General features: G+C 41.1%; 1 protein-coding gene across 3 annotated transcripts in view; it reads left to right on the top strand.

Annotated features, from left to right (window-relative positions):
* kcnq1.2 (potassium voltage-gated channel, KQT-like subfamily, member 1.2) overlaps positions 1-23,212 on the top strand; it is a 180,128-nt gene that overhangs the window by 17,123 nt on the left and 139,793 nt on the right. For 2 of the 3 annotated variants that reach the window (XM_085778575.1, XM_085778574.1), the window contains 10 exons: positions 2,702-2,792; positions 7,881-8,007; positions 8,197-8,275; positions 8,374-8,470; positions 10,445-10,585; positions 12,911-13,021; positions 13,249-13,344; positions 14,128-14,265; positions 17,125-17,290; positions 21,151-21,177. In XM_085778575.1, coding sequence (XP_085634701.1) covers positions 2,702-2,792; positions 7,881-8,007; positions 8,197-8,275; positions 8,374-8,470; positions 10,445-10,585; positions 12,911-13,021; positions 13,249-13,344; positions 14,128-14,265; positions 17,125-17,290; positions 21,151-21,177 — 1,073 coding nt within the window. Of the gene's footprint in view, positions 1-2,701; positions 2,793-7,880; positions 8,008-8,196; positions 8,276-8,373; positions 8,471-10,444; positions 10,586-12,910; positions 13,022-13,248; positions 13,345-14,127; positions 14,266-17,124; positions 17,291-21,150; positions 21,178-22,902; positions 22,957-23,212 lie in introns of all 3 variants that reach the window. The other variant, XM_085778576.1, reaches the window with a different exon arrangement.

The raw sequence follows: 23,212 nt of genomic DNA on the forward strand, positions 1-23,212 counted from the left end.
GTCGGCACTCCCAACATCCCCCAAGATGTGATTGGCTGCTTTCAAAGTCAAAGGCTGAACCATTTTGTCAACACAACACATGCTGTTCATTTCAATTGAATTTCGTTAAATTATAATTTATTTCCAGAGCAAAGAGAAGACCAAACCAAAATCTGATCCTCACTCCAACAGTGGGATGCCTCATTTAGATATACTGTATCTATGTCTGGTTGAGGTGACATGTACACTCTATGAACCCGTAGTAAGTCAGAGGGGATAATGTCCCCTCAGCTCACCCCCTGTTGATGGCTGCTTTCCTCTACTGTAGGTCTGGATCGACACTGAGGACATTGTGCTCTGAAGCCTCTGCATTTTTCTTGTATTTGAGTTTTAAAAAACAATCCAAGGGAGGAAGGGGGTGGATTGTGGAGAGGGGTAGTGAGAACTAATCCTATGAATAAAATCACTGTCCCATCTGGCCAATGTGTTACAGTGTGTGTGCAAGGGGAATCCTCCTTTAGGAGTCTTGCTCTCCATCACCCCACTCTGTATTCTGCTTATTCTATCACCTGAGTGACCAGAAATGAGCAAGATCTTTTTAATATACACTATCACACCCTCTACTCCGTCTCCTTAAAATTTTGGATCATGTGTTTGAACATACAGGTGAGTCTAAATTGGGTGTCTCAAACACTCCTCTTTTCGGGATACTCTTGATAATTTAGAAATTACCGGTATAGATCATACCAGAAGTGTGGTAGTCTCTGCATTTCCTGGACTATATATGTTTCCTCATTATTTAGTATGTTCCATGAACAATGATAAACAACAGACACTTACATAACTCTTCCAGCATATGGCATGTAATCCAGCTTGTAGTACACAGCATCATAATGCACCCACTGCTGTGTTTTTAAAGTGAGCCTGATCGTGATGATGATGATGATGCATGCAAACACTTATGATATGTCATGTAAAAGCACTTAAAAGACGTGTTCTGTGGATTATTTCTGGGATGGTGAAAATGCACACAACAGATTCTGCTCTTAGTCCTGCATGGTCAGGGAAGACTCAGCAAAGCCGCTCAGAAGACTCTGAAAATTTAGAATGAACCAGTGAACAAGTACATTAACAGCAGTGGCTTAAGAAGTAAATACACATTTTAACCCAAATGGTAAAAAAAAAGAAAAAAGAAATAAAGTAGCTGGAATTAAATGTCCTGAAGTTACAAAAAATGCAAATAATGCTCGCTTAAAAAAAAGAAGCAAACAATCAGTTTTTTGAGGTGAATTTGATTTTAAGAAAAGCAATGAACATAAAAATAAGCAAATATGGGATATATTTAGGACTTTGATTTTATTGTTCACTTTGTGGAGAGAGAAACTTTCTCTGTTTTTGGCTTCTCCAGTCCGAGGCTGTGATGTGTGATAGCAAACTGAATGTCTCTGGCCTGTTCCTCAGGCTCTGGGAGGACACGTATAAAGATAGATTGCAGATGAAACAGTAAATTGAGAAAATAAATCAGCAAATTTATTGCTGTTAAATACCTGTTGGTTTCAGCCTTACCTTCCTCCCCCACTTCAACCACCACCCTCCCTCTTTCCTTTTCCATGTCCTCTGCCTTCATGTAGGTGAGCTGGTGGTGGATGTCCCACTCGCATGGCTATATTTGTAGACTATGTATATACACTGACAGATGGACGGTCTTGTCGGTATGTTTCACTGTTGCTAGGAGACGTGGAAACATCCTGCAAGCTGTTAATACAAGCAGATTGATGACAAAAAGAAAAACTGACAAAGTACCTTGACATTCGTTCAGGACAACTGGTTAGTAAATCTCTTGACTCTTTTAATTTATAGTAAATAGTATAATTCTCCAGTGTATGTCCCAGTGTCAAACACAGAAGGGTTGGGTGATTTGTCTGTGGAAAAATGGTGTTCAGTAGTAAAAACCCTGCCTCACTATACATCTACACATCTTCTTTATAAAATATAATTTGTCCCATTCAGGTGAAAACTGCGCAAACACATCAAAAAGGCCAAAAAGAGTGAATTTAATCCAGGTAAAAAGTGGCACCATGAAAAACTGTGAATGCAATTGAAGGTTTCAGTCAAAGCATCATTGTCAGAAAAAATTTATAGACAACATAGTGGCAAATATATAACTGGAATAAACAACAACAAAGAAATGTGATTGTTTTTGGGTTGTCTGTCTCATTCTCGTGGACATAATATCTCAGTAATGTCTTGATGGAACTTCTTCAGATTTGGCAACATTGTTCAATGGAACTCAAGGATTGACTGATTACACTTAAGGGGTCAAAGGTCAAGACCTTACAAAACATGGTTTTTGCTGTGTGAAAGAAATTTCTCCAGAAGTTATTTAGGGAGTCATTTTAGAGTTTTGCATATTTGGTGGTCAAAGGCAGGAGGTCGTGGTGACCTCACAAAACACTTGAAGCAATTAAAGCAACACATCACACAGATGGTTAATATTTCAAATGATCCTGGATTAACAGGGAGGTAGCCTGAAAACTCTGAGCGGCAGAGACACACATCTGTGAGTTGGTGATTGTTGTTTCTAAATGCAGCGAGTAAAACCGAAAGATACTGAAACAGAACTTACAACGATGAAGTATCTCTACTTTGTTACTGTTCATTAGTGGAGCAGTGAATGATAAATGGTGAGTGGAGATGACTGACTGTGTGTCCCTCCCTACAGCTTCCTCATGGTCCTGGTGTGTCTAATCTTCAGTGTCTTGTCAACCATAGAGCAATATGCAGACTTTGCCACCGGGACTCTCTTCTGGATGGTGAGTACCTTCATTGTGCTGCTGATAATCAAACAAACCACAGTTCTGCTGATATGATGCTAACAGATGAGCTAGCAGAAAATTGGCAACTATGCCACCAACCAACCAAGCGATGAAGCATCAAGTCATTTATGAAGGGAAAGAAAGAAAAGACTTCTCAATTGTGAGAATTTGCTCCTTTTTTGCTTTGCTTGACCTAAACAAACCTTTTTGATAAATGATGCCTTGTGCTCTGAGAACTGTATTGTGTGGTTTTGACATTTAGTCAAATAATCTAAACTGAAAATGTTTATTCATTGCAGCCCAAGTGATGCTCTCTTGATGATGCTCTCTTGATGATGTGTTACCACTAATCTAAGAGAAACAAGGCATGTGTCAATTGTAGTAAAACATTTAACATTTGCTTTTTGTTTATAGCTTAATAGGTTTTCCTAATACCTTAACAGATATTTTCTAGAAAGATCCTGACAGAGACTGACACCTGAGACAACACACTGAACTGTGCTGCAGTACCCTCCTGTATCCACACGATGGAGACAGATGATTTGGGCTGGGAGGGATCTGAACCCGCCATCTTACACCACAGCTCAAAGATATTACAAAGCTCAAAAAGATTAATCACTTGAAGTTAGTGCGAGTTGGTCTACACCTGCCAGCTTGTATTACATACACCCAAAGCACTTTACAACAACTAATATGTGTACAGAGATTATGAGCATGGGTATGTTCAGGAGCACCACTGTGTCAACACTGGTTATGCAGAGCTATTTGGCCCCACACAGACTATATACTTGCTGATACTTGCTGCTAAATGGACTTTTTTTGTGGCTTATTAGGCCATTAAGGCTGCTAAGTGATGCAATAAATCCAGGGCTTACAACAGGTAGAGAAAATTACGACTGCCGTTTTGGAAGCTCTACAAAGAGTTTGCATCATCTGTCTCCTGCCAGCACACTGTGAATATAAATACACACGTAGCTACTGCATACTCGTGCACAGTTTACACAGACACTTACACAAAGGCTGCACACACAGACATACACGCGGCCACGGGCAGGCACACACACTCTCACAAGAGCACACACACACACACACACACACACGTACCACCTCCTGAGTCCTGGGGGCAATCAGAGGACAGAGTGGACACTGTGTTCTGTAAACTTTTGGCCAGTGCCCTTTGAAGACCTATTATCACAGTTATTCATTTATTTATGTGCAGGAAGAGCCAAATACTCTCTGTCATTATCTCTCCCTTCTCTTCTCCCTGACTTTCTTCTTTTCGGTCTCTCCCCACCCTCCACCCTTCTCTCTCCTCTCCCTACACCTTTTTTCTGTTGATTCATTGCTCAAGATAGCAGCAGCCAGCAGCCTCGTAGCCTTAAGATATCAAGAAAATCATAAATGTAGTTTTTTTTCTTTCACACGGTTTATTTCAGTGTGTATATACAGTGGGATCCAACGTCTGACACCACTCCCCCATTAACTTGTAAGTGGTCTCAGACCTCTAGAACCCACTGTGTGTGTGTGAGGGGGTGGAGCTGTGTGAATGGTGTCATGGTGGCGTATACTGGAGTTAGCAGCTATACTTGGAAAGTTCAGGGTTAGTTGACATGTGTGACTTGCAGGCTGCTTGTTTTGGATGGCAGAGGGGGCATTAGGCCTTGAGGAGATTTGGCCTTCTGGGCAGCTGCCAGAGTAAAGCTGTCCAGGCGGGGCAGGAGGCGTACAGGCCCACATGTGTCCCCATCTGCCCAGGTCATGCTCATCAATTCACTGTTCAAATTTTGATACATATCACACAGCTATCCCTCTGCCCCCACCGTGTGTGTAGGTGCACACAAGCTGCAACAGCACACCTCAGTAAAGCAGGAGAGAGGCAGGACAGATCCATTAAATCTGAAGTCATTAATTAATATATATTTTTAGGCCATAAAATGTTGTAGAATCTTTTCTACATACTAATAATATGATAAATTAACATGATTTTACATTACATCTTTTAATATAGAATCAGTTATTAGTTTTTTCTCATTTTGTTGTGGCCTATGCTGGGTTTGGCTCAGCTCTCCACAGTTTCAATAAAGCTAAGACAAAGCCCCAAGAAGAAACCTTATTGTTTTTGTTATTTTTGTAATTTAAATTACCGTATAACTAAAAACTACTAGTTTTCTCAGAGGTGTGAAGGGTTTGTGAAAGGTGATGCAACACAGTAGATTAGAAGGATATGAAATATTTAATTCAATGATAATTGTACACTTTATTGATCCTTACCACCAGAGAGAGAAAATAAATAATGTAAGAACGCCCCCCCCCCTTACACACACACACACCCATACACCACACACACACACACACACACACACACACACACACACACACACAGATTGGTTAAGTTGAGGAGGTGATGGTGGTTTGCCCTCTGTGGTTTACACTGAAAGCATGTGTGAAGTTGTGAAAGCAGCACAAGATGACAATTTTGATGACAGTGATTAGAAATCAGAAAATGATGACTAATCGGAAACCTAGAGATTGACCAAAGTTATTGTGAAACAAGAAGACGTAGAGACGGTGAAATAAGTTACCTCCATCGTGCATCAGGTCAGGAAGAACCAATGTATCAGCAGATCAAAGATCAACATTAATTCTCCAGGAAGTACAGTACGGTAAATAATTTAACAAACATGTTCACAGTACAAGAGTAAAATTAAGAACAGTAGAAGACACAAGGTATCCCAGCAGTCATTTCACGGTGACTTACAATACTGCATTAGCACTCATTAACTCATAGCTAGCTCGTTTATGCTGACCTTGGTCAAAAGTAAGTTGATCATAGAAAAACATAATTCTACTAAATCATAAATTAACAGATTCTTCTACATGGAGGGCATGTGATGAGTCTATAAAGATGCTGCTTATAACAGTGTAAGTTAAATACTGAACTCGGCCTCCAGCACTTTGGGCTGCTGAGAGTAGGTTTTACCTTGTGATTATCAAGAATTCATGAGTGAATCTTACATACTAGAGGAAAAAACACACTTTGTACTTTGTATCTTTAATTCTGAGATATTAAATGACTTTCCTCTGAAGCGTATGCAATTGAAATGGGATTGACTTAATAGTCTGGGATCCAACTTAAATAACAAGTCTATTACTTTGGATTGTGTCCCATCCATGAATTGCAAAAGCTTTGCAAAGCTTACGTCAATATAGATGTAATTATGAGCGACTATTTGTGTCTCTGTGCGCGTACGTGCACCTCTCCTGTAGTGGGACACACGGATGAAGCAATCTAATCACATTTTCATCTGATACCGTAATTCCCAAGCAGCTCCTCAAATGAGCTTCATCCGCGTCTGGCTTGATGAGATTACCGCCGCGTGAACAGGCAGCTGTTTTCAACAAACATGTAGTTGCCAGTGTCTGATACACAAAAATACCCCAACATCTGGGTGACCCATTTTATAGAATTATTAAGAGTAATCCTTTCAAATGCCCCAAATTCATGTGTACCTTTGACTTTCAAATGTAACCCAGATGTCCTAATTACTAAGCTTAATGAACTGGGATTCTGTGCTGGTGCTGATGTTTTGGTTTCACGGTGTGGCAGTGTTAGTGAAAGCTTATTGTTTTTTTCCCCTAAAAACATATATACAATGGACATTATTACCCCCCATGATAAGGTAACCAGAGCTTTTGTAAATAGAGTGGAAGTTCCCACCTTGTTGGCCACTGACTGCTTCAGTTTCATCTGGACTGTTCAGATCTCTGTGCAGATATAACCCTGTGTTGTCCACAATTTATAAAGTGTTAAACAGATTTAGAAATGGAAGAGATAGAGCAGGTAGCCCGGTTCCATCTTCCAAGAGTTAAAAACACATGGTCTTTCAGCCTGAGCATCAGGTTATGTCATAGATTTACTGAACCTCTCTGTCTCTTTTTATCCCTCGGTGTTTGTCTCAAACTCAGTGACAGAAAATGAGCAATGAATAAAAAGAATAGAATAGAATGGGAATAACAGACAACTTAAGTGCAAAAAAGACAGTTAATGAACGAATATAAACAAAATACAAATTTTGAAAGCAGAAAAAGGATCTGTCTGTCTCTCACTGTGATGAACATAATGAGGGCCATGTTAGCTTTCAAATTAAAATTCATTTCCACTCTAATTTTGCAAAAGTGTCATTAATTTTACACGTCAGTGCAACTTCTGTACTCGACTGACTGTGTACTAGGATAGTGTCTGGTGTGATTGACAGGTCATTGTTTTTGGGCTGTGTGGTGCCGTGTTATTGCAGCAGGGCTCGTGGTATTGCGTTTCATACACGGGGTGGTCAGGGATCAGCCAGTGTGAGCAGTCAACGAGATGGCCACCCACATGGCCTCAGATTGAACAGACAGTACGGTGGCTAAATATCACAGATACACAGTGGCCAGGAAAGTGATCTCCATTGGACAGACTTAATTAGTTCATAGTTGCACATTCTAGAGAAACAAATGCTCGATGGCACATAGTGGAACATAATTAAAACTCACCAACCTGAACAGATGTATTTAGGTGAATGATTATCGCTCCAATCAAACCATTATTTGTCAGGTTTTCATTACAAGCATCTTTATCTATCTTCGGGTGAGATAGAAAGGTTTGCATTTTCCACAGGAGCTTAATACATCAGATGCTTATTTATTATTCTTATCAGTGTGATCGCATTTTATCCTGTCCTTTCAATCACTTAGCCATTGACCCTGTCTCAATGAGAGCTGTCACCGGCCATGTTATCAGCCTTCATCTTTTCTCCTGGGTGGTTTGGTGGTCTCTGTCCTCCTAGACCACCTCCGTGTGTCTTTTTCTCTATGTCACACACCTGTCATTGCCCACTCATATCACATCGTGAACCATGATGATTGATTATAATGGTCTTAATGCTTTTAGACTCATGTTAATGCGTGGCAGCGCGTTATCACTGCTTTTAAATGATACCTTATCTACTTCCACATCCTCTTGTCCTGTATGTGTTTCACAATTACTGTCTCTGTACCAATGGTTTAATGTAACCCCTTGCTCCGTGTTTGCATTGTGCTCCACAGGAGATTGTGCTGGTGCTGTTCTTTGGCACAGAATACGTGGTCCGGCTGTGGTCGGCAGGCTGTCGCAGCAAATATGCAGGCATCAAAGGACGTCTCCGCTTTATCAGGAAGCCCATATCAATCATAGGTGCACCTGGGATTTTGCTTTGTTCCTATTTAATGCAATGGATGAATGAACTGTTCTTGTAGATCAACAGCTTAAATCATTCAAACCATGTAAAGCTTTATTTTAACACAACCTGTACCAATTCCATCCATGAGTTTATAACAGTTAATTCGATTTTTTAATGTATGTCTGTCTCTTTTCCCCTCACAGATTTGATTGTGGTCATTGCCTCAATCATTGTGCTGGGTGTAGGGTCCAATGGCCAAGTGTTTGCCACGTCTGCCATCAGGTACAGATATTATTTTGCTCTTTAATTCATAATTTACTCAGAGCTCTTTTATTCTGTAGAAGATCATAGAACAGATGAGGTGGTCTTGTGTCTCGCAGGGGCATCCGCTTCCTACAGATCTTGCGCATGTTACACGTGGATCGACAGGGGGGAACATGGAGGCTTCTGGGATCTGTAGTTTTCATTCATCGACAGGTGGGTTTAAAGGTCCCTATATTTTACCAGTGTTGCATTTGAAATTCTGATATCCTTCTGTAGTTGTGGTTCCCAAAACAAAAGTAATATCAATGTAGTTGCACATCTTCTCTTGGTAGCTCTAACAGTAGGGTGGTAGCTGGAAGGTGTCAGAAGTGAGGCTTTGAGCCATAGCCACTAATATAATCGCATATCTCATAAGCAGAGTGAAAATGAAATGCGTTTATTCTAGGGATGCACATGATTAACCGTTTAACCGTTAACCGATAACAAGAACTTTGACCGATTAATACTATCGGTTATTTATTTATTTTATTAGCTCCTTATGTCGTCAACTCATGGGGGCGTGTCGACACGTGCAGAGTTCACGTGCCTTCAGTCATATTTCGCAGCAAAAAGTTACACAGGAGGACTGACAGTATGTGCAGCAGCCCCCATGAAGGAAGGTCAGACAATAAATGTAACCTACACGGACATAGATGCACATCACCTGTAACAACGGCGCTGAAAAAAAATAAAAAGAGGACGTCGCTGCTCTCCAGCCTGTTCACCTGCAGCTCTCCTGCAGCTCCACAGAGGAGCTGTCAGAGGAGCTCTGCTGTTCCTTCAGCCTGGTGTTTGGCTGCACTTTGTATAAAAACAGTTCTACATCGGATGATCTAACCTCCATATGAGCGTGATCAGCTGAGACAGAGCGCACTGATCAGCTGTCGCGGCGCACGTGTGTATTTAACGGCAAAAAAAAAAAAAGGAGCGATTAATTAATTTATTTTTTTTGCTGTGCGCCGCAAGCTTCTTAACCTTATCGGTTAACAGTTAATAATCGGTTAACGAGCGTCGGTTATCGGTCAGAAAAAAAAATCAAAATGTGCATCCCTAGTTTATTCTTGTGTTGTGTCATTTAGCAGCAGCTTCCCCCATACACTGCTCATACAGCAGGCAGCAGCTGTAATCCATACCCTAGTCACAGCTTATTACAACAAATCCAGCATGCACAGTCGGACATAAATGCACACATGTGCACAAATATGCTGCAGCAGACCAGGCTATATAAGGAGAAGAGTGTAGTCAACATTGCCTCTATTTTTTTCTTTTTTCATTGTATCCTGGTACACTCACTTTAGTACTTTCTCAGGCTGATACACAATGAAGGCAGAGGATGTAATGTTCTTTCCTTAATCCCTGAAGTAGACAGTGTTCTTTGGTTGTAGTCAAACCTGACATTCATCTCTCTTTGATGCACAAAGAACAGGACTGATTACTGAGGATTGTGTGCAAAGGTCAAGAAAATAAATGTAGAGATGAATCGAGGATGAGCCTAATGTGATTCGTTACCATCCCCTTTTGTCAGATGACCACTTTATCAAATTATCTCCTCTGTTTAGTGGAAATAGATTTATTTTCATAAAACTATGGTCCACATGGGTTTCAGCGTCTAACATGGCCCCAAAAACTGCGATCCCTGTCTGCAATGACACTTTCAAAGAAATATCAAATGTATAAAAGTCACTTTTTCACCTCATCTGACTGGTAAAGTTATGTTGAAATGTAACATGTGTGAAAACACTCCGTGCCTCTGGCATAGTGACGCTACAAGCTGGTCTCCTTAGCACACACAGACATGGCAAAGACCCAGACAGGGATAAACCAATCTGACAGCTCTTGTTATATACAGTAGGAGGAAGTTTGGCATCAGTTAGGGGCAGCACGCAGCATGTCATTTGAAACTTCTGCGTTGTTTTGAAGTGATGCTGATGTGCGCTGTCAGCAACCTGGCTCTGTAACGCCTAGAAAATAGATGAGGACAGATCGTCAGGATACATTTTGTATGATGATTCCTGCCCTTTAAAAGCATTACTTTTTATTTATTTTTGCAGCTAATAGCAAATGGTAAAATAGTACAATTTATTTTACACAACCTTGGTCTTGGTATATCCTTCATGCATATGTAATCTCTCACACCTTTTTTTTCAGGAGCTGATCACTACACTGTACATTGGGTTCCTGGGGCTGATCTTTTCCTCCTACTTTGTGTATTTGGCGGAGAAGGATGCTGTGGATGAGGAGGGCAAGACAGGCTTCTCAAGCTACGCTGATGCACTGTGGTGGGGAGTGGTAAGGAAGCAAAGAAATGCTTTAATGGGAATTTGTAGGCATTTCCAAATATTTGTGGGATTACATCTTCTGAAGTTACTTTTTGCAGCACATAATACTGGGATCCCTGAATGCTACTTGGATTTTCTCAGTATAGTTTATACACTTGAAAGGCCTAACCACATGCATATGAAAAAAGATTCTTCTGTGTGAAGAGCTGGAACAAATCATTTGTACAATGCACTCTCAAGTGGAGCCTTGACTGGAGAAAATGGAGATGGCCACTCTAGTTAGACCAATTATGAACCCCCTTGTGTTTTTTTTTTTATTCTCTCCATTAGTTCTTCATGTAGCATGCATGTGTTGGTGCAACACTTAACACAGAGGCAGGTGTGGTGGTATTTTTTTCGTGAGTGGAGCTGGTTTTGCCTATTGCTCTCTGTGCAGAGGCTCAGGTTTCCGGAGCAGTTAATTAAACATTTGAATTGAAGCCGCAGAGTAATGAGAAACCTATGGCAGCCTTGTGCAGGGGATCAGAGTGCCACAAAGAAACGGTAATAAACCATTCACCTCTGGGCTCTTTGGCTCAAAGAACTTTTAAAGCACCTATATAAAGTGTCAGTTCCCTTAATTAAAACTTTAATTGTAGGATTACTACCTTTATGTAACGGAGGTTAGAGCGGGCACAGCGCTCCTCGCTCCTCTCCTCTCTCCTGGAGAGATGCAGAAAGGCTGTTGTTTGTGTTGCTCCGTTCACAATGTTGTGAAAGACACAATCACAGTTGGGTATTGGCACCTTTTTTGTTTTTTTGGAGACTGTAAGCTTGAGGGTCGTATTATCTTACAAAAGCTCACAATTTGCTCAGGTTTGTAAGTGTGTGTGTGTGTGTGTGTGTGTGTGTGCGTATTGAAATGAGATTGTGCTGATTAGACAACACTAAGCTCTCCCAGCATGTATTCCTTCTCCTGGCATGGTTTCCACATTCGGATGTGCAGGTGCAGGGCACAGCTGGAGGACAAGCCAATGCCATGATTCATATCCTTCTCTCTCTTTCTCTCTCTGTCTCTTACTCTCTTTCTCTCTCCATTTCCCTGCTTCTCTTCATCTTTTGCCAATTGCTGATGGATAGGTAACGGCAATTATATTAATAACTTTTCTGAATTCAAAAGGGACAGAGTGTGGTGGGGGAAAATGAGGGAAGATGATATCGACAGGCTTGTAATTTTGTGGATGGCACTCATGTACAGTTTGAATCACATGTACTGTATATGTACACAGCTCAGCACAGCAATCAGGTGTGTGACCTTTGTGTAGATATGAAGAGGTTTTCGCCACACACCCTACACTCTGAATGAGGGGTGTTTCTGAGGAGACCATTCCACTCTGACGGTCAGGAGGACATTGTTTAGTCATCGGATTTGTGGATGAGGGATTAAATCCCCCACCGCTGCACCCGCTGCCCCAGCCACCACCACCCTCCCCGCCCCTGCTCCTTCTTTTTTAACTTCCCAAAGCCCTTTTAAGTATCTCACCTTACATCAGCCGCTTTGTGTTAGTGCACAGCAGTGGCTCACGAGGTGATACCCCATAGACACCCACGGTAAGCCAAGTGTGTTCTGAATGTGTCAGAATTGGCTCGGCTTTCAGAGTGGGTGTACATGCAAATGCAAGAGGTATTTGTCCCCCCCCCCCACACACACACACACCCTGGCAAATTCCTACACTCACTGAGGATTAGTGGTTGGGAATCTTATTCCCTTTGAGGAGCAAAAGCCTGAAATGCTCAGGCCATCGCTGACAGTTGTGAAGCAAGGCCAGAAAGGCTGATGAACTTTTCCTTTATTGTCTAACTCTTGTTATTGACTGCTCTGCTAAGAGCTCTGCACTGACTGACATTTGTACAACAATAAAAGGGGATTTTTATCCCTCTCACTCAAGTTTGATTTAATTGTACATTTTTTATTGAAGAGCAAGAGACAATGCTGCATTGGAGGTCTAATCATTCATGTTTATTTCACATTTGTATGGGGACAGATGAATTCAGTAGCCACAGAATTAAAAGATTCCTCCCCGGCTTCCCTTGTCAGGTATTTTTAAATTGCTGACTCTTGTGACAGACTTTGTTTTTATAGTCAGACCTTTTTTGGGAAATAAGAATGAACTCACCATGGTTTCCATACAGTAGTGTAGCTTTATTAGTTTTTCTACTCTCTGATGTTTCCTGGCCTTCCTTGCGTCAATATAGGGCCCTGAATGTGTGGAGATTTGCATGTTTGAGTTTTTACAACTTGTCCCTGTTAATCTTGATATTTGTTATCAGATCCTCATTCCCTGTCTGTCTCTAGGTGACCGTCACCACCATTGGTTATGGAGACAAAATCCCTCAAACGTGGATAGGCAAGGCCATCGCCTCCTGCTTCAGTGTCTTCGCCATCTCCTTCTTCGCTCTGCCTGCTGTAAATACAATTTTAATCCAAATTATATGAAATTCTGGGGCAGTAAGGAAAAACTTTTAATATTTATCACCATTGTTTTTCATTTTAATTTAGACTTTTCTGTCGCTGTCCTTTTAGTAATGATATGATAAAACATGTGAATTTATTTACATATACCTGTAATGTGATATTCATACATTTTATAGAAGTGTAAATGGATATGAAACAACCTAATTTTCCCCAATCAGGGTATCCTGGGCTCAGGGTTTGCCCTCAAGGTCCAACAGAAGCAGAGACAGAAGCATTTCAACAGACAGATCCCTGCTGCAGCCTCCCTCATTCAGGTAAATGTTAGCATTGGATGGACACTTCTTGACTGTTAGCGCATAATTCTGATGAAAAATAGAAACACTTCTGAGTTCACTATCATATTCCACTGTATATAAAATGCAGCCAAATATTGTTGAATGTGAATATACATTAGGTACCCGGTCTGACACTGTCCAGCAGTAATTTAATAGACACATGCTCTCTCCACCATCGTTTGTACTGGCCGCTGAACATGGCTACAAAATCTTCTCAGTCTGATTCTTATTATTTGAAAAGGTGTAAACTTAGACTTTGCAGATCTTGCCAGTGCAAATCTCAGAAAACATTGGACACTGAACAGAGAAAAAAGTAATAGTGTTTGTTGTCTGGAAATTCCCACCGAGCCGTAGAAAAGGTGAGCTGCACACCACTTGCCAAGAGTAAAATGGTGGATGACCAAGCAACTATTTTGTGCCAAAGCTAACCAATACACGGATAACAGTTACTCTGAACACACTGAGACACAAGCGCATACAGTCCAGACACCTGTAACACCTGAATGCCTAACTGTCTATAAAGAAAGAAGTATTGTTGCATACTGTATATCAGGATCAAACTTAATTCAACTTGATGATGAATTAATGATTTTATCTAAAATTTTCTTTAATTGAACATAATTTGTATTCCACAGAAATAGAACAAATTTAAACCAAAACTCCATTAGCACTTGTCAAAGCAAACTGCACATCTGCCCGCATTTGTGGCTGATTTTGATTAGTGTGATGAACCATTTTTTTGTGTTAACCTGTCCTCCTCAGACGCTGTGGAGGTGCTATGCTGCAGAGAAGCCAGGTGGCTGTGCTGCGACGTGGAAAATGTACGTGCTGACTCCAGAGGCTGTCACCACAGTGGAATCTGACAACTCCAGTCCTTATGTCAGGAAACTCAACATATCGGTAATTATTCAATGTAACTTCAAGTCTCAGCCGATGATTAGTAAAATTTGCAGCTGCAGTTGTTTTACTCTTCTCAATCATAACCTCAATCAAGGGGGTATGTTGTCACCTGTTTGTTTACTTGTCAGATTACACAAAAAATACTCAATGTTTTGCGCCAAACTTGCTATAGGGATGGGGCAGGATCCAGGGACAAACGCATTCAGTTTTCATGCAAAGCTAATACAGGGATGGTTCCAGGATTTTTTTTCATTACGTTCACTTGAAATCGCAAGATAACAATAACAATAGCAGATGTGACATAGCAGTGAGACAGCTGTAGAGCTGTATGACTTTTATAATGCTGACGTCATCGTTTCACACAACAGGTAATAAAACCAAACAGCTGTCCTGCATGAGGATTAAAGGCAATAAATAGATAAATCTAGACTTAAGAACAAAAGACACCATTGTTTGGCCTCTGCTGAGGCCACTCCAGTTCCCCTGAAAATCAATATTAAGTTTGTCATTGATGCTAACCTGGTGACACCCTTTGTTTAAATCCTTGTCTCTCTCCTCCACTGTGTATGGTGTCTCCACTTTGATCTTATTGTTAAAGTGAAACCCCACCTTGAAAAAGTTAGTCTTTAAACTTTGGGCATGTGACCATTATTTCTTCATCCTCTGATCTATCAAAACACACACATTTCTCATAATGCATACAAAAGCATTTAAGTTTTGCAGTCGACATTTGACCAGGTCTTTTGAACCTGACCTGTGGAACATCATGAACCCTTCAAAAGAGTGTTGTCAGAAGAAGCCATCAGGCTGCCATACTGCAGGGCAGAGGGCAGTTTTGCATCCGTCTGGCCCACATCGTATTGTCTCCTTGTGCAGTTCACCTTTCACAACAATATTAGCTATGTTGCGTCTGGGCTATACAGCATAAAAGGGCAAGTTTAGTTCCCACAAACATACACACAAGCTGAAGGACACACAACACAAAACAAAACACACAAAACTCGTGCACACACAGCACCCCCCCACCTCCCACCCTCCCCTCGAAGGCCTGACTCCACCAGGATGACTCGAGGCCTTTGTCTCCGCCGCACAAAGACTCAGTCAGTTGAGATGATGTCACCGCCGCCTTTCTCATGGGAGTAAACCTTTGTCTAGTAGAACAACAACAAAAAAATCTTTGTGTAGCATTGAACCCACATATATTGGGGAGAATGAAGGCTGCTTCCGCTCCTTTCTGTTTCAGCATGTGACTTTCTCCTCTGACTTTCCTCTCTCCCCTTTCGCTGTCTTTCAACACCCTCTCCCTCTCTCTCTCTCTGTCTCTCGCTCACTCCTGTTTCTTCTCTGTCTAGCAGACTTTATTTTACCCTCTCTTTCTTGCTTGCTTTTTCTGTTTCCTCTCATTCTGAGTATTTCCCTCTGCCTTGCCTATTCCTTGCTCCAATTCACATCACTCATTCTCCTACATCTTGTTCTGTCTAACTCCACCACTCTGTCCGTTTTTCTTTTTCCTTTCTCTTAAAATCAGCGTAAGTTACAGTTTCTACCTCTCTCTCCATCTTTCTCTCTTTTCTCTCTTTGAGTCACCACCCCTCCTCTCTCACTCTCTTTCCTAATGAGTCATTCAAACTTTGCGTATTTGGATTGAACTGCTGGCCACTTGTCAATGCCAAAGTCTGACCCACTGAGTCCAGATAATTGAGTTTCTACAAAGGCCACGTCCATGACGTTGGTGTGGATTAGTCGGTCTAAGGATTGGACTGGGGGACCGCTGAGCTCCAGAAACTCACTGACACATAACACATGGCTGTGAAAACCTATGTGTTAAAATGAGATAAACAGCTACCGCTTATGTCAGCAGTGTGAGAGCACAGATTTTGGGAAGATTATGGTGTATAACTACAGTATGAATTAGTCAGGTAATAAAAGAAATGATGTGTCTTGGTATGTCAGTGCTTTGGCTTGGTTTGGGTTTTCAACACTAGTGTGAAATCACTAAATTAGATTAATTGTTCCAAGAATAATGTCTCCTGAACAATTTTGAACACCTGAACTGTATTCAGATGTACTGTGCTGCTACCAGGCTATCACACAAAATGTATACTGAGCTATAGTATTACAGTGCCCTGTAGTGTTCACAGATGCAAACTGAGTTGGTAAATGGAATATATTTGATTTACAGGAAGACTAGTTGTAAACACTACGTCTAACATACAGTATTGGAAGTGAACCAGTCGCAGATCTGCACACAGGAAAACACAAGTAACCAGCATTTTTGGTAACAAGAAGATTGTGTGGGTGGATCTCACCTTTAATAATGCAAGAGCTGAAACTTCAGTTGGAATGGTTTTATCTAAGGGACCAAACACCTGGCCCTCCTTATTCTCCTGGCAGAGAATGAGACAATTGTTTCTGTATGTTGCAGTGACAAATAGTCTGTAATACAGAGTAGGTAGATAATTATACAGTATATATATATACTGTATGTCCATCTTCATAGAGAAAAACCTTTTGTGAATGCACAGAATGGAGGGTCACACCTCTCACGCCACTTTTTTCTTTCTTTCTTTCTTTTTTTTTTTACTGATCTTTTATTTCCATTTGCTTCGTCAAGTTTGAGTGTTCTGTTTCCAGCCAAACAAAAAGTAGGTGGGATGGGGTGACGCTAAAATAAAAATGCTGCATTTGCCAACTTCAGATTAGAAGTGAGGCTCTGCCCCAAGTGATGGTTTTGATGGACCTCTGTTAATTATTTCTACCTATTTACACAATGGATGATGATGGAAGATCAGCATGACTCTGCTGATTAAAATAACTTTTAATTGTGTTAACTGGGATGATGTTTCCTGTGTCTGCCAGAAAAGGGGGACCAAGAGGAGGCTGAAGTCCAGAGGTAATGGCTCCATGGGTGTGGCCTCAGAGAGGGCTGTGTCAATCCCCCAGATCACCTATGACCACATTGACGATTCTACGGAGAAGAAAGATGCCTCGTTCTTCCTGGAGGAGCCGAGGGGGAGTGTTGAAGGTAATGCAGTGAAAAGACTGCGCTGCTCATGTTACCGTAATGTGCAGCGACAGTTACAGGTTGATAGATGTTCACTCACACATATTTTATATGTTCACTCTGACGTCGACTAAGTCTAACAGGTTTTTCTTCCAGCGTCTCTCAGACGAGTCAACCAGCCAAGATTACACATGAAAGATCTAAGCCCTGTTTTATTACTGCTGAATCCAACTGACTTCATTTTGGATGTCTTCATAACAGAGGTTTTATTCAGAACCTGACACCTCAGAACGCCATGTTCTATGAAGGTGTTTTTGAGGAAGGCGTTTCTCTTTTCAATTGCATTGGATATTGTTGCGTCGATATCTTTGCCATTTTTAATACAGTTTCAAGCCAGCTGGCAATGGAGCCAGTGTCATGTGGAGCACACTCGACGAACTGAGTTACTGCAGTAATGAAACCAACCTTTCTCTCTTCTTCTTAATACAGTTTTGTTTGGTGATATAATGTGTGTTGAGGGATGTGAAGTGATGTCATGCTGCCTTAAAGGCCTTGGAAATCCATTATTTCAGTAAACGTTCGGTGTGTTTTTTGCATTCAGGGAATTCAAGTGGCCAAAACAACTCCATGGGAATGACATTTGTTATGGCACTTTCTTTAGAAATATTAGCTGTCAGATACGATTTCTGTTTGTCATTCTGATTTTGTACGTCTGTGAAAATAATACAGACTATACACGTATTCGTACACTTTTAGGCAAGTAGAGTCACCACAAAGGCTGTAAAGCCAAGATCTCACCGAGTCCCACTAAGATTGGTCTGACAGCTGAAGATGAAGGCCTATTCAAATGCCTTTACACTTGAGGTATGGGTGCTTATTGCTGCAACTGCAGCCACATGGCACAAGCTGACAAGAAATCACAATTGATGTTCATAGTGGGGATGTTCATAGTGGGTAAGTGCCGCAAAGACAAGTTACATGTGTGAGAAAAGCTGGTGATGACAGAGGGTGATGATTACGTCAGTATACTGAATGGGCAAAACTTAAAGCATGCTGTATATTTGGAAAAATAAGGCTAGTCAGTCCAGTAATAGGTGTTTATTGCTGTCTAAATTCAGTAAGTGTTATGTTTAGTAAATGTTAGCTTACTTCATCAACATCAGCATGTTCATTTTGTAAATGTTCTCACAGACAATAGCATATCTCTGTGTCCCTCACAGAGCTGCTGGCATGGCTGTAGTCATGTTTAAAGTTTTGTCATTATCACATTGTCATTGTTGCACTAATCTGAAGTAGTTTAATTACAGAACAGACATCCATCTATTTGACTGTTGTTTTTAGAGCTAATCTCTTGTAAAAGATTGCAGATCGGTCCTCTTAGTTCATACAAACAGTGCAGACCATTACACGCTATTGGTGGACTTGTTATGTGAGGGTTTCTCATTCTCACACAGTAAACAGAGGCTCTGTCCTGATCCTCTTAGAGCCAAGATGGCTGCCAGGTGTCTCTTGCAGGCCAGATGGAAGCCATTACAGTCTCAGTGGTGATTAGAGGTCATGGTAACAAGCTCTTTACTGCTTCACTTGTCCTCTTTGCAGGCCACAGACACTCACATTGGGCTTAGATGGAAGAAAAATGACTTTTCAAGGTTACAAGTGTGAAGTTTTTATACCACTTGCCATTCACCAATATTGTTGTAATTCTGCCAAAACCCAGTGTAGTGCTTTTGTCATGAGTGTGAGAATAGCTCGACCAGACTCAATGTGTTTATTAAAAAAATTAATCTGTGTGCAGATAATTATAATTTAACATATAGTGATTCCTAATTGTTACCCACAATAAAAACAATGTTTCTGCTTTAAATACAGGTCTGCACAAACATTATGTCATTGATGGCTGATTGATGAAGGCAACAGTTGTTTGACTTCCTGTGTTAAAAGCCAGCCCTGCCAGATGAATTGACCTAGACTCTGGGTTAATAAATGCACTTAATGAGTTTTTCCTGTCAAAGCGTGCAGTCATAAAATGAGCTGGAGTAACATAAACTTGACATAAAGGCAGACCATCACAAGAGGATCAACCACTTATGAGGGGAAAAGTTGTTTAAGATCCACCCAATTAAGCAGGAAACTCCAAAGGAGAGAACATGTGCTCTGTGGAGTGTGTGTGTGTGTGTGTGTGTGTGTGTGTGTGTGTGTGTGTGTGTGTGTGTGTGTGTGTGTGTGTGTGTGTGTGTGTGTGTGTGTGTGTGTAAAAAAAATCTATTATCAAATTTAAAGGCAAGGCATCTTTATTTATATAGCACATTTCAAATTTAAAGGCAAGGCATCTTTATTTATATAGCACATTTCATACCAAGGGGCAACTGAATGTGCTTTACATAAAGACAAAACATTTAACAGTAAGAACTAGAAACATAAAAAATTGCATAAAAACATACAATAAAAAATTAAAAAAAACCCGGAATAGTAAAAAAAATCTAAACATTAAACATACAGTTAAAAGCAAGAATATATATATATTATGTATTAAAACAATTAAAGCTGAAACAGTTGGTAACACATTTTATCCAGTATCCATTCACATATTCACATGCGTCATAATAAGTGTCAATGGATAAGTCGTTGTTCTAATTTAATTTTGTTTTCTAATATAATTACTTAAAGCAGAAGTAAGTGGTCCGGTCGTTTTCGCTAATGCTGCGTTCCAGGCAGGCTTTTGAAATCGTAAATTACAGCTTCAAGTCACAACTTACGACTTTGTAGCGTTCCAGGCAACCCACTCGTGTTTTTCCGACCTGTTTTACCGGTGAAAGTCACTATAACGGCCACTCGTAACTTCCGACCCGTGAACTCGTACCAGATCGAACTGGTACCACTTCACGGTCGGAAAAATACGAGTTTCCTTGAACGCACCATAACAGTCCTCGTCCCTACGTCGCCACATTCACGGCGTCCCTTGGCTGCACACACAGCCCTGCATGCCGTTCTCTCTCCTCATTGGATAAAAACTGTAGGATACGATAAATGTTTTCTCCTCGGCTCAGAGCAGAGCAGAGTGACTGACAGACCCGTGTTTCAGACCAAACACTCTATGTAAGTGATTGCTGTTGGAAGATATAACAATTTAAAACTTATATTAACACAAATATATCACTTACTTCTGCTTTAAGTGTAAGGCAAGTTGAGACATGTACAGTATAAAACTGCACAAGATGGTGAATGTATAAAACAGTGCAAAGAAGGCAGAGTCTGCAGCCTGCTGTCACTAATGATAATAGAAAACAGTGTGGGACTGTATGAACTTTGATTCAGATCCATCCATAAAACAGGCATGAAACAATGAAGTCATCCGTCCACACTGGGCCTCCTGCTTTTTTATTTATAGTTTTAGGTATCACTACTTCATTTTGGCAGTTGCAAAGATATTATTTTAAAAAGCTAAGCATTTGCCTTTAAGACAGGTCACCCAGCCTTTGAAAGAGTCACATATGCACATCATGCATTAGGTTTGGTGTTTTATAAACCACATTTTGCTGTATGGGGATTCTGAGTCAGCAAACATTGTTCTGCGGTTTGATTGTGTCAGAGGGAGGGTTAGTGGCGGGCAGGGGGAGCGTCAGGGTCTGAAATGTCAAGAGAGTCAGTAAAATGGCAAACGTGGGCAGAGAGTGAATGAATGCAGGAATGAACTGTGACACACTGTTGTATTCAAAGAATATGAATGAAATGAAATACAATGAAACGGTTGTGTGAAGGAAAGCTTCTAGAGATGGTTGATTACATTAGTTATAAGTTTGATAAGATCTTGGGACAAATTGTTGTGAGCTCCAGCTATGCTGCAGACCCATATTAATAATATTTTCTGGCTTTCTTCACAGGCATCACTCAGCTGTTCAGACAGACAGGTGAGTCTTTCTAACACCACCATCACAGCTGAGATACACTGAATGGGACTCCGGAGATTAGGTTTTCCGTTGACAAATATTTTAGTGCACTCTGTTCTCATGGCAGCTCCATCAAGTTTCCATTCCATAATCTTGTGTTTCAAGACATAAACTGGACCAAAATGCAAGTGACAAGAAGATAACAATGAAGACTGGTTTTATATAGTCGTTTTTCTTTGTCAAAACGACACGCACAAAGACTGATTACATGGTGTGTGTGTGTGTGTGTGTGTGTGTGTGTGTGTGTGTGTGTGTGTGTGTGTGTGTGTGTGTGTGTGTGTGTGTGTGTGTGTGTGTGTGTGTGTGTGTGTAACTATTGCACTGTCTAACCAGGAGCCTCTTCCACTGTTTAAGTACTTCTTTTTCTCCCATTAAAAACTCCTCTGTGTTAATCATTAGCTAGCCTGCCTTTTTAATGTGGCCCAGACAGTATTTTAATTAGACTCGCTGGCTGGCTGGGCCTTTGTCCCCAACTGGACCAAACCAGAGCCAAGTACAGAGAATTCAGACACTGGTCCTGGGTTGACCTGGCCTGTTTTCTTTACTGGGTGCCCTGCCAACACCACGGGTGAGGAACAGGGCTGGCCTGGCTAGGAATGGGCAGGGGCCTAGGGGACCATGGGGACCTAGACAGGGACACCGGAGAGAGGGAGGGGGTTGTGCAGTTGATAAGCGCCCATTGTGGAGCACCAGTGGTCAGAAATAAACTGGTCATTGTTTGATTTAGTCAATGTCCGGCTTATCGCTCCACTTATCTGTCTGGCCCCACCTACCTCCCTGTCTGTGAGAATCTCTCAATGGTGCTCTCTCTCTCTCTCTCTCTCTCTCTCTCTCTCTCTCTCTCTCTCTCTCTCTCTCTCTCTCCCTCTCCCTCTCTCTCCTTCCATATCTCTACCTCATTGACTTTTTTTTTTACTGTAATTATTTTCGTTCTTTCTCTCTCCCCTGAACTTGGCTTGTTCTCTCTCAACCAAACACGTTTGCACTGATGGGCCAGATAAACTACATAATGTTAATAAACCCTTATCCTGTTTGTGTAGCTGATAAGCGGGTTCACGTCTCCTTCAGTGAGCTGAAGTTGGGGCTAAAGGTGGCTCTGGTTAGCTTTAGTTAGCCCCCCTCCCCACCCCTTCTTTCTCTTTCTCCCACTTTCTCTCCCTCTCGACGGCCCCGTTTCTCTCTATTGCCGTCTACGCTTCCGGATTGGACAATGTTAAACAAACTCGATGATGGAATACAAGAGCGACTGAATGGTTTTTACTTGAATTGGAATGGTCATTCTGTTCTCGGACACAGATTTGCCTCTCCATTCTTTTTCACAATGGAGGCCTGGTGGTTTGGAGGAGAGACTTGTCAAACTTCGCTGACAGTCTGACTGCAGGTCAAGACCCTGCTACACATGTTGTTCTTTGCTGTTGTTTTTAACTGTGCCAGCAGCCATCCAGCTGCACTGCTGAACCAGAGCACTGCACTTTCTGCTTCTGCACATGTTGACTCCTTGTGGAAATTGTAGAAAGAAATAGAAAGTTCCCTGATATATAGAGAGAGATTTTTTGAAAGCATACATGTTAACTCCCAATGAAGAAACCCATTGATATAAATGTTGTGTATTTCAACTTGTTTTCCTTCTTTTTTCTTTCTCCTGTCTTTCTTTTCTCCTATTCTAATCATTTTGCATGGCATCAGGCCCTCATTATCATTCTTGGTCGTCTTTCGCTCTGAGCTGCCCTAGCTCTCCAGGTATCTTTGTTTCTTTGTGTTTCTGTGTGTGTTTTGTGTTACTCACACTCACTATTACAGCAGCTTATTTTGCAAATTATGTCATTCATAGTTACCTTAATGTCCTATATACGGTAATATAAAATGAGTCTCTCTTTTGATTGGCACAGAGACCTGTGAGAGGATGTTAAAAAATAAAATTTGGGACATTTAACACCTCAGTGTCTTTGTTCTGAATTAATTGAAAAACATTTCCTCAGAATAGATTAAGCAGATT

Source organism: Trachurus japonicus, chromosome 6 (genome assembly GCF_045865225.1).
Source record: "Trachurus japonicus isolate A0001 chromosome 6, Traja_1.0".
NCBI classification, from domain to species: domain Eukaryota; kingdom Metazoa; phylum Chordata; class Actinopteri; order Carangiformes; family Carangidae; genus Trachurus; species Trachurus japonicus.